Below are 14,372 nucleotides of genomic sequence, written 5' to 3' on the forward strand. Positions count from 1 at the left end.
ATACGAAATCAGGTGTGTGTATGCAACCCTCCTCTGGAGTCATCCTACTCGAAAAACATGCTGTGCTGTTACAAACTACATAGAAATCTTATTCCTTTATCCTTGGAATTATTTTTCTTGAGAACATAAATGGTCAATTTTTTGTGATTAAACCATAGCAGAGACTACAACAGAATCCTAAAATTCATCTTCCCCCATAACATTCTTTTGATTAGTTACAAAATTACAGTCCTCTCAACTCCAGCTCAGGAAAATGTGAATCCTCCACCAAAGCTTTCTGAAAGCTTTTGTGGTTGCAATGTCCTAAGTTTATTACAGTGTTAGTCCTTTCTGTGTTAGTACTCTCTACTAGCTTGGGCATTTGCTTCTGTGGAGGGGGAAAGAGGCTGCCTTGAGTTGGTGTGGAGAGCTGAAGGGGAAAGTGTGCCATTTGGACTTGTAAGTCGTGTTGACTTGCTTGCACTTTGGGGGATGGACATGATGATGTGGTGTATCCAAACCTTGCAGGTACGGACAGGAACCTCCTGAGAAAACAAATTTGGAGTTTTTGTGTTGTGGGATAAGTTCCCATTTGGGAACTTCTTCAAATGCTTCTGTGTTTTCCTGTGGAAAAGTCAGTTTAAAATATTTTGATTCCTAAGAATATTTTCTGTCTTAGGAACTTCACTCTGCAGCCCTCCAAAATCAAGGCGTTTCCCAGGGTTTCTTCCCAAATACAGAAGCACCTGTGGACTCTGTTCTCAAACTGGAATGTAGGGAAGCGGAGTTTGTTGCAGCAGAGGAGCCTGGCTTTCCTACCTGCTTTACCTTTTGGCTAGGTCTGTGTACTTTCATGATAATTATAAATAATCTGAGGTTGAAACTCTGAAGTAGTTGCTCTTAAAACTGCTCCATCATAGAGGTCTTCTGTGGGTATCCTTGGACAAAATGCCTATTAGTGTGACCTACTAACTGGCGGGCTAAGGAAGATAATTAACATTTCAGGATTGGGATAGCGGAAAACAGTTGGTTTCAGGAGGAGTCTGGAGATGGGAGTAGATACTTTTCTCACCTTCCTGCAGAGAGGGAAGTTGGAAAGTGGAAATGTCTTTAGAGAAGGTGGTGATCAGGACCGTTCTCAAAAAAATGAGATGGCAGAGAGGGAGAAAGGGAGGCTTTAGACAGGAATGCCAGCTCCAGCCTGGGTCATGTTGCAGAGGGCACAGGGAACCCCAGTGGGGAGGTGTGTGTACTGTTTTTAATTTTTGTGTAGATCAGCCAGTTTCTCATATTTCAAAATAAAAGACAGGAAGACTCTCAAGTCTTGTGCTAAACTGGATGTGTGTTTTGTGATACAATTATGTTAATCCCTGGAAGAGATGAAAACACGCACCTCAACCACGTTGCAGACAGGGAATAGAATTAGCTTGGGCAAGTGGCACCTGGCAAAGCATTCCCAGGGCCAAGAGCAGGTGGCCACCACAGTGCATTTCCACACAGACAGCAGTCTGGAGAAAAAAAGGCCACCTAGCAAAGAGCAGACCTACAGACAAAGGGCTGTGGTACCTGAAGATGTCTCCCTGCTGTGTAGTTCTCCGGAGCCCATGGTCCCCATGGTCCCCATGGTCCTGGGCAGCCAGTGTTACCAACTTGTTTTGGAGCAGAAGTGCATGTCTCAGAGAAGCTGCAGCCCTTTGTTTTGTAAATATTTCTGAATTTCATATAATTAATCCATAATTTTCGATACATTTTTCCTTCCTCTCGCAAATCAAAACACAGTTTTTTGATAAACTGTTAGTAACTGACATAGCTGCTGCTGGCAGTAGTGCTTTTGTGTGGGGATTTGGGCCGGTGGTTTTAACAAAGGCCAGAGTCCACAATTAACAGTTCAGTTTCATCAAATAAATAAAACCTTTTACAATTTGGCTACTGGTGCTGAGCAGCTCCAAGTTTTTGGAAAGTCATGGCCTGAAAAAACGTAGATTTTCTTCTGTGAGGAAAGTAGCAGTAGCATAATACAAATTCTTTCCACCTCTTTTATATATCTTAGTGCTTTTAATAATTCCACAGTCCCCAGCAGTAGAAGAAAGTGTAGTAGTACAATTGATTTTAGAGCCATGGGTTGTACCTTGCCACATCAGTATTCATGACAAGCTGGGCACCATGCTGCTAGGTGTCTTGAGTTAAATTCAATATAATTCTGTCCAAACAGCAGCTCAGACCAGGAGAAGAGCAAGTATGGTGGGTGGCTGTGCGCACACACACACATGGGCTGGATGCTGTGTAGGCAGAAGTTTTTGGGCAGCAGCACATCTTCACTCTCAATGTTAAAAGAACATTTGTGTGATTCTTTTTCTAAGCCATTCTCTGTGGGGCTTGTGGTCATCTCCTTGTGTTACAGAAGTTTTGCACTGCTCAGTATCTGGCACATAATACAGCTGGTGCTTTTTGTATCATCGAAGATACAGAGTGCCCCCTCTTCTGGAAGACTCTTCCCGCAGCTACGTTAGTGTCTCAGGTTGTGGGAGCGTAAATGCTACCACCTAGTGAGGAGGGTGTAGGAGGAGGAAATGTTTTGCACCAGTCAGCTCCTGGTACTCCTGTTCAAAGATCAAAAGCGAGGAGCTGCTGTGTGCAAGCCGGTGCCGCAGTGTGGGTTTTCTGGGGGCAAGAAGGTGAAAGAATGACCAGAGGAAAGCAACTGCATGCACTTTTATATACCTCTTTGTATATATGCATTCTAGAAGCTGATGTAGTGTGAACTAACTTTAGAATAGAATTAAAGAATAACCATTATAATGTTCGTTAACCACTGTAACAATTGTAGATATCATGTACCGCCATATGTTACTCTTCTAGCTTTGGTGTCTGTTCTGTTATCCTTTGTTTAGGCATCTGCCTATCTGCTGACCTATGTTAAAACTTTAGCACTACACTCCAGTAGGAAAGCACAGATAAGGGTAAAAGAAACAATTACGCAAGAAAAGCAGATAGCCCGCAAGGGCATAAATTACCTCAGACTGATAAGAACACTGCAAATGTGTAAGACCATCACATAATGAGCAAGAGGTGAAAAGTACACCATGAGGAAGACCTACGGCCTTCCTCTTAGAGACCACTGCCCACATCTCGGAGACCCCTGCCCACAATTCTTGGAAGAATTTGTGCAAGCGTGAAGGACTGATAAGCTAATTAACATACGAAGCGAGGGTAGGTGGGATTAGATAATGAATATGGATATTAGTTGAATAATCATTATTTCATTGTATAAATATGGAATGATTAGCAACCTTAAACATGCACGTTAGGCGGAAGGATCCCCTGTGCATCCACGGCTGCCAATAAAGGATACTTAGTCACTAAGAAATTTTGGCTTCATTCTTTAAATCAAAGCTTACTTCTTACATGTGCTGTCATTAGTGCAGGAATAACAAACTAAACACAACATACATTTACACCTGTGGGTTTCAGTCATGCCACGTATTTAGCAACAGCCTGGAAGACTCAGACACACATAGTCTGTGGCTGAAATGTATGTGTAGAAAAGCAATACTGCTGCCTGTGTCCTTAAAAAGTGCACTAATAATTTTGAGCTACTGAGCAAATACAGAGTTCTAATAAAATGCCTTGTGTTCCCGGTAGCTCTAGATAAGATGGTCTTCAGAAGACAGGCTGTGAAAGCAAGGCAAGGTTACCTACTTTTTTTCTCCAACAGGAGTTGTTTGAGACAGAGGTTTCTGAAAGGACTGCATTTTCCTCTTCTCAGCGTTCTTATTTCTCATTCTGAAAAATAAGAAAGCTGAAAAAGTTTCTAACATACATACTTCCTGATCTCTCATTGACTCTGAAGCTATCTCACAGGGCCCTAGTTATCTGCCAGTGCTTTAGTATGTGAGTAATTAATTACCTGAAAACAAGGGCAGTGGACTTAACTGCAAAGCCATTATTTAGAATGGGGGTGCTTTTATTAGCTGTATGCAAAATCATGAAATAAAAAGATATAAAATTTAATACTTTCTATTGGAAACAATGAATTAATTTCTGCCTCCCTCCCATGTCTATTCTGTCTTGTTTCCTATTATTTTTGGGGTGCAATAGAACTCATAAGTAGATATCCAGACAGAACATTTAATTTCAAAGTAATTTTTGTAGTTTGTGCTTTAAGGCATGCAAAACTTCCTACCTCTTTTCTACTCGTTTTGTCTTAGACTGGTGTTTGTCTTCAATAAATGAACTGTTAAGAGCACGATGTAATCTCTGGATGGAAAAGAAGAAAATAAATTAGTAAAAGGAAGATTAAGGATAGCTTCATAAATAGGTAAACGATTTGGGTTTTGTGTGATGGACTTGAGCATAAATTATTTTGCACATTCAAGGATATAAGGAACGTCTGTGCTTTGTCATTACAACAGATTTATTTTCGTGTGTTTTCCTAAGGAAGGGCAATCTGAAAGGTTGATGAATAGCTTGCAAACAATCCTTGGTGTTGAAATTCCTCAGAAAAAAAGTGGATCTTGGTAAACTTCCTTACTTTCTAAAAGATCTCTTTTGTTGTGTTGCTTTAAAGCCTAGAATCTCTTCCTTTTTGTGTCTTTTGCTGCAAAGTAACCTCTTTCTTTACAGCAAACACAGCAATTTTCTTCCATTATTTTCCCTAGAATAATGAAGGAGGTTACCCAGCACTTCCTGCATGCATCAAAAGTTTGGGGACCTGTGCAGTGACATAAAGCATTCTGGTTAGCTGGTTCAGGGCAACGATATTGTTGCTTCTGGTGTCCAAAAGAGCTGTAAGGTTCAAGTGCAAATGGAAAGGTCCCTTCTGTAGGCTTTGCAGTTGTGAATATTTGAACTGCTTCCTCTATGCTTCTCATTCCCTCATTAAGTAAGCCTCCTCAAATTCCAGAAGCTGCTGTTACACCTCAAATGCCAGTCATCAGTGCTCTTACAACCTTTATACCTTATTCTTGTCCAGGCTTTCATAATCAGCCACATGACTTTCACAGGGTTCCTTCAGAATACGTACCTGACTTGTATGGAGCCAGTACTTCATCTTGGATTTCTTCTTGATTCGTGGTAGGACCAGTCTGTACACAATGTGTTCCCCAATGGTAGTGAGAATGGACAAACCGAACCCAATGCACAACATCACAAAGAGCCCAGAAAAATGCTTGATGCCCATTTGCAGTGTCTGTGAAAAAAATCAAAAGGGGAAGTCGACGAAGTAGGCTGTTAGTGTTATTTTAACAGATGCTTCTGTTTTCTCATTTGGAATGTGGTGAAATACTGTGGAATAGTCTGGATATGGTTTATGACAAAGCCTTTCTGTGCTGCAGAAAGCTCAGCATTCAGTCAGACAAAGGACCTGTGTTGGGAATGAGAATCAGACAACGATCAGGGAATTTTTTTCCTTGTGTTGTTTCTCTAATGAGATTAAGTGTTGAACATGTACAAGAATCCAGTATTTGTGGTGTCTTTGCATTTGTAAAAGCAAATACTGCTGGACAGAATACAGTCAATGAACTGTTGAGCAAGTCCTTCATCAGCAGTGAGCTAAGACCACTTTTTCTGGGTCTTTTTTGTATTTTCTGGGATTTGATCATTAACTTCCCCTTTTTGTGTTTTACCCTTGTTGAAGGGTCATGGAGAAAATGTTTTGAAGTAGGAGCACAAACATGGCACCTCTCTACTCCCTACATTAACAGGACTGAAACTGCATTTGTTAGGATCCCGGACTGCAATGACGAAAACCAGGAACACTCTCACCTTGCTCTGCCAACCCACCCTTTTCGTGTAAGGCAGGAAGCCTTTAATTGAGTCTCTTATTGGTACTAATCATGTCTGAAGACCAACCCGCCAGGTGCAGCAGCAATCTGTACCACAAACACCTGCACTTCAATGGGTGGGTCCAGTTTGCATGTTATGTATAACCTTAGTACCTTTATTCTCATGCCTCCATAACTCAGTTATGAGTTATCAATAACTAAAATCTTTTGCTTATAGTTACTGCCCACAGACTACTTGGAAGTATTACCAAGAATACAAGTTCTGCTTCTGCCTATTAAAGAATGCTATTCCCCAAGTCAGAAAAAAAAGAAGAAAATTTCTTGGCTAGGTTGTGCATCAGGAGATGATACCTGATATGCTATCAGCCTGGATAATGAACCTGTGTGTTCCTTCACTGTGTTGTTTGACGGGTGCGTGGTGGTGGGGATTGTGCTTTGTGCGTTGTTATGACTATAGCTGTGTTGGATTTAGTTGAAAGATAAATCACAGAATGTTTGAAAAATCTTGTTATGAAGTCATTTTAAGCCAAAGAGTTGATTAGTGATGAGTCCATTGAAGCTGGAGGCTTGAAAGTCCTTTTGTGTACTTTGGTTGGGCGATGGTGAGCAGTATTTCTCTCTTTAAGTTTTCATATTTGGTTTCCATTCTTTAAAACACAATATGAGCTAGCATATCACAGATTTTTAACAAGAACAGAGCTTCAGACACCTAGCAGAGTGAGAACTTTTGCATGTGGCACTGACAATGAACTCTTATTTTGGGGGTTCTCTGTTGAGATCAACCTGCTTGCCCTGAAGCACACTGAGCAGAATTTTTGGGAAAAGAATTTTAAAACCAGTGAATAAACACTTCAAGTGAGGGTGTTGAAGGGTATAATGGGGGTGTAAAAGTAATTTCTAAAGAAACTTACTGCAGCCTGGAAAGGAAAGTGGGAAACCACCATAGAGTGATTCTGGGTAGCAGGGTGTCAAAAGTCTTGGCACAAGGGTTTTCTGATGCTGAGAGTGCATCAGTTCAACCTAAAAGCAAAATTTTCCTCTCAGCATTTGAATTTCTTTTTGGCAAGAACCTATTGTCCCATACTTTGTCCTTCCAGTTAGGGGAAAGGAGGGTGACACAAAAATCACAGGTAATAATGCTGTAAACTGCTCAAAAAATGAAGTGTTTTGACTGGAGCTCTGTGTTACTTGGTCTGTTTCTTTTAATTAGCAGTGAAGCCCTACTTCTAGCCCAGGTTGCATAAAAGCAGAATGACGCCCCAAGTCTGACCTTATTCTCAGAGTTCTTTAGAGCCAAGACCTCGGTATGGCCCATCACTGAATTCAGCACATATAAGTACCTGTAAGAAGCAGAAAGACTGCTGTCCATACTAGCTGAACATACTAGTTAAATATGCTTTTGCTAATTCTCCAAGAAGCATTAATACAAATCGCTTGCTTCCCAAAAAGGATGTCCAAAGGCAAGTATGCAAAAACTTCCTTAGAGATTTAGAGTTAACAGTAATTATAAGAATAAATTGACTGAGAAATAGAATAATAATTAAAAAGGAATAGATTTGCTGAGTCATCTGAGGAACACACCTATCTATATATGCTACCATGCTACTCCTGTTTGGCATCACACATAATAACAAGTCTGTGGGTGGGCATTGCCATGAACTCCCTCAGCAGCAGGAACCTGTGAATCAGCTGGGTGGAGGTCCTTTTGCTTAGCGGCTACTTAGGAATTAATGCAAAAGTCCCCAAAGGCAGGGGAGATCAGTAAGGAGGCCTGATATGCTAGTGTTAGGTTGCTGTATGGTAGGGAACATACATATGGCTCTGAGAATAGGAACTAGGTTTAAAAGAGTACAATAAAACTCGAGCCATTCAAAATAATAATTAAAAAAAGACACAGTGGCAATTGCAGTGGGGATTTCTGCATGTGTGAGATTTCTCCTCCAGGCTGAGGTCAGTGTTTGATGCCACTCCAGTACTGCTGCAGAGAGAACACTTAGCCAGCTCCTTACATGAAAAATAACTCCCTTGTCTTCAGTAAAGCTGCTCTGATTTATGCTGATGATGGTCTGGCTCACTGTCCTGTCAGCTCTGCAGAATCATTTTCTACCTTCCCTAGAAACAGATGAAAGAAATTCCAGCACTGGCATCTCAGAACTGTTTTTCACTTGTAATGGATAGCTTTTGAAATTGTCCCAAACAAGACATCTTTACCTAGGAAAAGAAATGCCAAAACAAAGCATCAATAATATTTCATCTAGCAATAAAGAAGATAAGGCCTCAAAAGAGCTGCCTGATAAAGACTGCACAGCGGAGGGAAATTTTCAATACTAAATCAAGTGGGGAAACAAAGTAGGGGAGAAATAATTAGCACAGTGTATCTTACAGTGTATGGAGTGATCATTTGTAGCAATATCAGCACATTTACATACCATTGTAAAAAGGCAATTTATCAGCTGTTCATAATTACTGGAGACAAATGTTAAATAGCAAAGGAAACCATCTAAGAGGCATCTCTCATTTCATAGCTTCATGCTGATCAGTATCAGAGCAGCAAGCTCTACTACTTATTTTGTAGTTTGTGTATGTATTTGTAGGTGCATATATAGGATATATTTGGAAGGAACAGCAATAAACTGGATTCTCTGTATCACTGCTTTCCTCTCCTCTGAAGCAGTTGGGGTCAGATGTGTGTGTTACGTCTTTGCTGGTAATGGAAAACCAATCCATAACTTTCTCTGTTATAACTGCAATATCTTCTTTTCTTCCCTGCACACACAGCCCCCCTCCCCACCCCCCCCCCCCCACCCCCCCCCACCCCCGCTTTCTTTTTTTAAGGCATAAAAGCCCATAGTGTGGTGTATTCTCTATTAACCCAGGACAAAAATACAGTCCTTGCTTCAACTTTGTAATCCTAAATTCAGGAGGTAATTTAGGGGGAAGGAACTCAATTCTGCCCACGTTGTGATTCCAAAACAATAAGCAACCACAGACAATCCTGTGATGATTACAGCTAATGGGTGCTAAGCACTACACTGGCAACAGCCTCTAAGTTATTTGCCACTTGCAAACTGGGAAATCAGCATTTTCTGAAAACCAAAAATACAAGAACAGAAGTGCTTTTCAGATATCCTTGGAGAGACTTTCCTGATTTATCAACCCATTTCTGCAATTGCTACCTATACACTTCTTGTTGTCTCCTCTCGTTATATGATTTTTTGGGGGCTCTGAATAGAAGGAAGGGGATGCAGACAACAGAGTGCGATATTTGCATTCTTTCTGAAGGGGGAAGTAGAGACAAAACCCAACACTCTGATTTCATTATTGGATTTCATGCTTTACTTTCTGCTATAAGAGACTGTAAATGCTTTACTCTCCCTGGTTGTACTAACAGTGAATAAGCCATCAAATACACCTGTGGTCCAGCTTTGACTAATTTGAAGGCTCTGAAGATTTTTGTGGATACTTTGCAGGTTGGCAGCACAGCACAGGTATTGCTGCTACACACTGCTGAACTCAAACACTAAATAGGGATATCATGTGTGTATTAAGCTATAATAATAAGCTATCCTTTTTGATAACATTTTTCCCACAAGGATTTCAAAAAGCTTTGCTGAGATCAAAAAGTTAAATTTTGCAGCACCTCTGTGAAGAAGGAATTTCTTCCAGCTATACCAGGGATAAATGGATATGAAGGGCTGGTTTTGAAACTCATTTGGGCTTCTCAGTAGGTTTGCAAAATCCTATTCATGCTGATGCTTGTATTTAGATAACTAAGTAGTATTAAAACCTGTGCCTCTTTCCAGATTATGGCATTTCTTGTAGCTGCAGAGACACTGTTATTTATTTATTATATGTTTGTATTACTTTCTGTGCTATCAAAGAAGTAGCACTGAAGTAATATAAGTTTAGCCTTTTCAGGGAGATTATCCTTAGCAAAGACTGGTGACTGTAGCTTTAATGTTTCAAATGCCAGATTTTAAGATACTGTAAATCATTGTCTTACATTAGCAAAACAAGTTCCTTTCTCCTCTTGCTGTGAGGACTTTTGCACAGATCTGGAAAAAGTAAGTCTTTTTCTTTCAACTTAGCCATTTTCCAAGCCCTGTCTTTAGTAGGAGGAAAAAACAATACTTGTCATCTGAATTAGGTGCTGAGGAAATGTCCGCTTCTGTGATACCACAGACTGGTGAATTGGGAATAACAACTTTGTCTCCTTAAATAGTGAACTTCCCGAACTTCCCCGCCCCCCACCCCCCCCCCCACCCCCCCACCCCCCCATTTTGACAGGTGAATCTAAATATGTTACTCATTTCCAGGACACTCAAAACATGGTTCCCCTGGCTCTGTTGTCCAGGAGGGACCTTTCTCTTTCATACCATCTTCAGAAACCATGGTGTGCCAGCTAACCTCCGAAACGCCCTGCCCTGATCATTACCGCCTGGTCTGAACAGTCAAAACCACGGCTGACAGGCAACTTGGCTGTTCAGGCTATCCACTCTGCCTGCTGTCATAGTGCCTTAGTTCCTTCCATAGCTGTTTTGCTATCATGAGCAGAAAGTTGCAAAGCTGCCAATTCACTGTATTTTGGTTCCCAAAAATGCCACAGAAAGAATTTGCAGTCTCTCCCGAGCTTGGGTGGAGCTAACGTGCTGGAGGGGAAAGGCCTCGGAGTCTGGCTCCTGCTGAACTGGCCTTAGTAAGAAAATCAGTAGTGTAGAGGAAAGGCTAATTGTTTTGTGTGCAAATTGAAAATGAATGACACTGATTGTGTACACTGTGCAAATATAACTCTGCCAGCCCCACTCCCCTCCTGCACCACGCCCTGCTCTAAGTAGGGACTTAGCAAATTTACCACAAAGAAATTCCTTTGAAACTAAAGTATGATAATTTTAAATGAAGAGTGCTCAAGTGATATCACTAGCGACTAGCAATCAGCGTGAACAGCCACTGCTACCAGCAATTACTTGTGATAGAGAAGGTAAAATGCAATTCACTGCAGCCATTTATCCCAAGTTTCAGTTAGCTGCATCCCCTGTGAATGATCCCATGGGTGCTGGCCAGAGTAAGATGCCTGGGCAAGTGCTTTTGCTGAGGAGGTTCATACAAAACAATGGAGTGAAGCCCTACTGACCTCTGCACTTTCAAACTCATCTTTGCTTGGTTTCTTAGCTTGAGGAGTCACTGCAAATTTTCCAGCCCGAGTGTGAATCATGCCTTTCCAAGACAACTGTTTTGAAATACAATTTAGGATGAGCAAAGTGCTGCCAGATAGAGAGATGGAAAGAGCTAGCAGTGAGTTCTGCCACAGGAAGTATGATTTCCCAGTGTAAGATTAGAAAAAAATGATGACTAGGAAGATGAATCCCAAAACAAATATAAAGAAAAAATTAACCTTGGTGGGCAGCAATGGCAGGTGGATAAGAATCAGGTACAGCCTAAAGAGGTAATGACAATAGATATTTCACCGATTTAAGGACTATACCGATCGATATTTCACCTACATATATTCCCGTTCTTGGGTCATTAATCTTGGTAACCAGGTGCAGAGTGTCACAGACCAAATTTATCAAAAAGACATAGAAAAATACAAAGCCTTACTCTAGGTATCAAAAGTGTCTAGTTTAGTGTATAATCCATGTGAATAACTACCTACTTAGAAGCTAAATTATCTTGTTTCTGTGTTGAACATTGCCCAGACTTCAGTGAAGCCGTTCAATGTTACTGTGACTGACCGCAGGGAGTTAAGTAACAGGTTTCTGGGCTGTACAGGAGTAAAGGCTACAAACTGACATAAAGATAAGACCAAGAATTCCCATGCTTCTTTATGTAACAAAGAAAGGGGAAAGCTATGCTTTAGAGAGTATCCACTGCTTGGCCCCCTTAGTTTAGTAAATTTGTCCCAGCTGTGATACTGCAAGTTCCAAAATCTGCAAGTTCTTGGCTGAGAGGAGGGGATGAAGAGGAAGGGATGCTCATGGGAGATGCAGTAGAAGTACAAGGATTCCAGAAAAGGAAGATCTGGAATTGCCAGTGCTTACCCCACAACAGCACAGAATTAAAAGTGGTCTTTTATTTCTGCTCACTCCTTCTGATTGCATAAAGCCTTTGAGTACATGAGGATCTGTTCAAAGACAAAGTCTTTCAGTGACTGGTTTAAGAGTCCTTCAGTTCAGTCACCTGAACCAGCTTATTGGACCTTGGCCTCTGGAGAAAAACTCGACTATGCATGTTGGCTTAGCACAACTGAAGATCAAACAAAGACTGCAGTCAGATAGCCAGTCCCAGAGCAGCTAGACCTGCCTTTCTTTCTGGCCATCACATGGAGGTTACACTCGAAAGACTGAATTACTTGAAAGTATAGCATGTATTCTAGCTGTGATCTCATGCTTAAACCCCTGTGCTTAAAACTTATTCAACATTGAGAAAAAAGGAATTCCATGGGACTATTCATGTGACAAAATTTAATTTTCTTTTCAGACTGGAGCAGCTTTTTTCCCTCCTCGTCTCCCTTTGTTGGTAGGTCTTGAGGAATCTTTGAGAACTTAAGCCACGTCGTTATTTTTTCATGCCATGAACACAGGGAAGTTTAAGGCTTACCTGGAAACCAATGACTCCCAGTACTGCCTCACTGAACATTAAGGGGTGAATGAAAATCTAGGTAAGCCAAAGAACTAGGTTTGCCTCAGAGATAATGTACTAGCAATAGCTGTGCAGGAAAATAGTATGGTTTTCCCCATATTTTTAAATTGCAAAGGGTTTTCAGAAGAGTAACTGTAAAAATTACATGCTGCTTATCAGATTTTTTTTCTCTCCAGTTTGAATGCAAGTTTTATTTTATCTTTGCTCATGTTTGCTTTTCTCCACAAAAAGACAAATCCAATTGGTTTTATACTGTGCCTTCTGCAGTTTGCCCAGCCAAGGGTTTTTTTCTCTGACAGTATTTGCTATGGCAGAAAAAGACAGTCTGGAGATCCCAAGGCTAAAAGTCGTGGTTTCCAAACCTTTTTTGATAACATACCTCTACTAGTAACTTTTAGACGTGCACCCACACCCCCATACATGTATATTTCTTTATAATTTTTTAATATATATTTGTATTACTAGACTTCTAATATTTTCCTCCTGCAACCCAGTGGATTGTCTCATGCACCCGACTCTAGAGACCACTGGCTTAAAGGAGCAATTATATATTCTAGGAGAAACCCAATATTAAATAAAGCCTTTTTTTTTTTTTTTAACTGTAAGATGTTTAGAATTGATTCTGTGTCTTAACTATTTCTCTAGGAATACAGAGAATACAGCCCTGGATACAGCTACTGGAGTAAGACCTCATGATCAGAAGAAGCTCCTTACATCTCATCACTGGGAAATTGCTAAGAAGATAAGTTTGTCTCTAAGTTTTAAGAAAGTTGTGGTAATTAATTCCATTACCACCTGACAATTTTCTCAGGAAATAGTTCAAAAGATTGTGTTAAAATGTAGAGTAAAAGAGGTCATTGAATGAAGTGCTTGTCAGGAACAGATGTGTCAGCTACAGTAAAAAAGGAAATTCCCCAGATACATGTCTTGTTAGATGGTAATATAATCTTCAGATAAGCTAGATCAGAAAGAGCAGTGAACACATACTTCTGTGTAAACATGCTTTCTTGTGTTGAATTAATCACACACACACAAAAATATAATTGATAAGTTGAATAAATTGAATTTTCTTCTATGAGTGTCTGATGTTAAAATATAACCTCTTTTATACTCATACAGTCTTAATGAAAAAGTAAAAAGTGTAGTAAGACATGCAGAAATACCCCAACAATCTATGTATTAAAGTAATCAAGTAAAGATTTTCTTGGTCTTGTATGTAAAAAATGCTAGTTTTTTAGTGATTTAGTCAGCAGTCAAAAGGTTGCAGACAAGATGCTCAAGTGACCATTCAAGAGTGGGAGTCAGAGCCCTAGGACACTGGCCTTCTCTTTTAAGGAAAATGGTCATGCCCCACTTCCCTGGGGAACACAGAATTGATTTGATATTTGGCTGAGCACTCTGAGGAGACGGCATGCTGCTAGCTGCGTGTTTTCTACCAGTGAGAATATGTAACCTACGTCTTTTGGAAGACCTTGAGCTAAAAGTGTATGCTCTATGCTTCAGGCATTGCTGGATCTTTTGATTCCTCAGTACTTTATCTCTTTATATTTGACAGTCTAGGGAATTTGATGAAAACCTGCTATTCTAATAAGAGGAGTCTTTTTCTCATAAATAACGGCCTACACCTTCAGCTTCCACAAGCTGGCATAACTCCTCTGATTTGATACCAGGACTTAAATCCATGGAGATTTACTTCTGTCTTCTGCAGATCTACTTAGATATGAGACCTGCTTCTCTTCTGTTCTTAGCATGGTATCTTAGTGGACCATTTCTAGACTGAAATCCTGTCTTTGGTACAAGTAGCTGCCACCCACCTTAGGAAGTGGTCAGGGTTATATTTGAAATGTGGGCTGTACTAAGTTCCTACTCTTTCTGTTTCTTTTGCTCTTGGCCTCTGTGTTAGATATTTTAGCTATCATTCCAGTGTGAGATGGTCCAGGACCACTGACAGATCCTCTAGATGGTGATACA

At 40.5% G+C, this 14,372-nt stretch overlaps 1 protein-coding gene across 2 annotated transcripts in view; it reads right to left on the reverse strand.

Moving 5' to 3' along the window:
* GRIN3A (glutamate ionotropic receptor NMDA type subunit 3A) overlaps positions 1-14,372 on the reverse strand; it is a 72,276-nt gene that overhangs the window by 2,317 nt on the left and 55,587 nt on the right. The window contains exons 7-9 of one of the 2 annotated variants that reach the window (XM_040579487.1): positions 5,003-5,167; positions 4,163-4,236; positions 3,679-3,762 (exon numbers count right to left, since the gene is read on the reverse strand). In XM_040579487.1, coding sequence (XP_040435421.1) covers positions 3,679-3,762; positions 4,163-4,236; positions 5,003-5,167 — 323 coding nt within the window. The remainder of the gene's footprint in view (positions 1-3,678; positions 3,763-4,162; positions 4,237-5,002; positions 5,168-14,372) is intronic. The other variant, XM_040579488.1, reaches the window with a different exon arrangement.

The sequence above is a fragment of the Falco naumanni genome, chromosome Z (genome assembly GCF_017639655.2).
Source record: "Falco naumanni isolate bFalNau1 chromosome Z, bFalNau1.pat, whole genome shotgun sequence".
In the NCBI taxonomy this organism is placed as follows: domain Eukaryota; kingdom Metazoa; phylum Chordata; class Aves; order Falconiformes; family Falconidae; genus Falco; species Falco naumanni.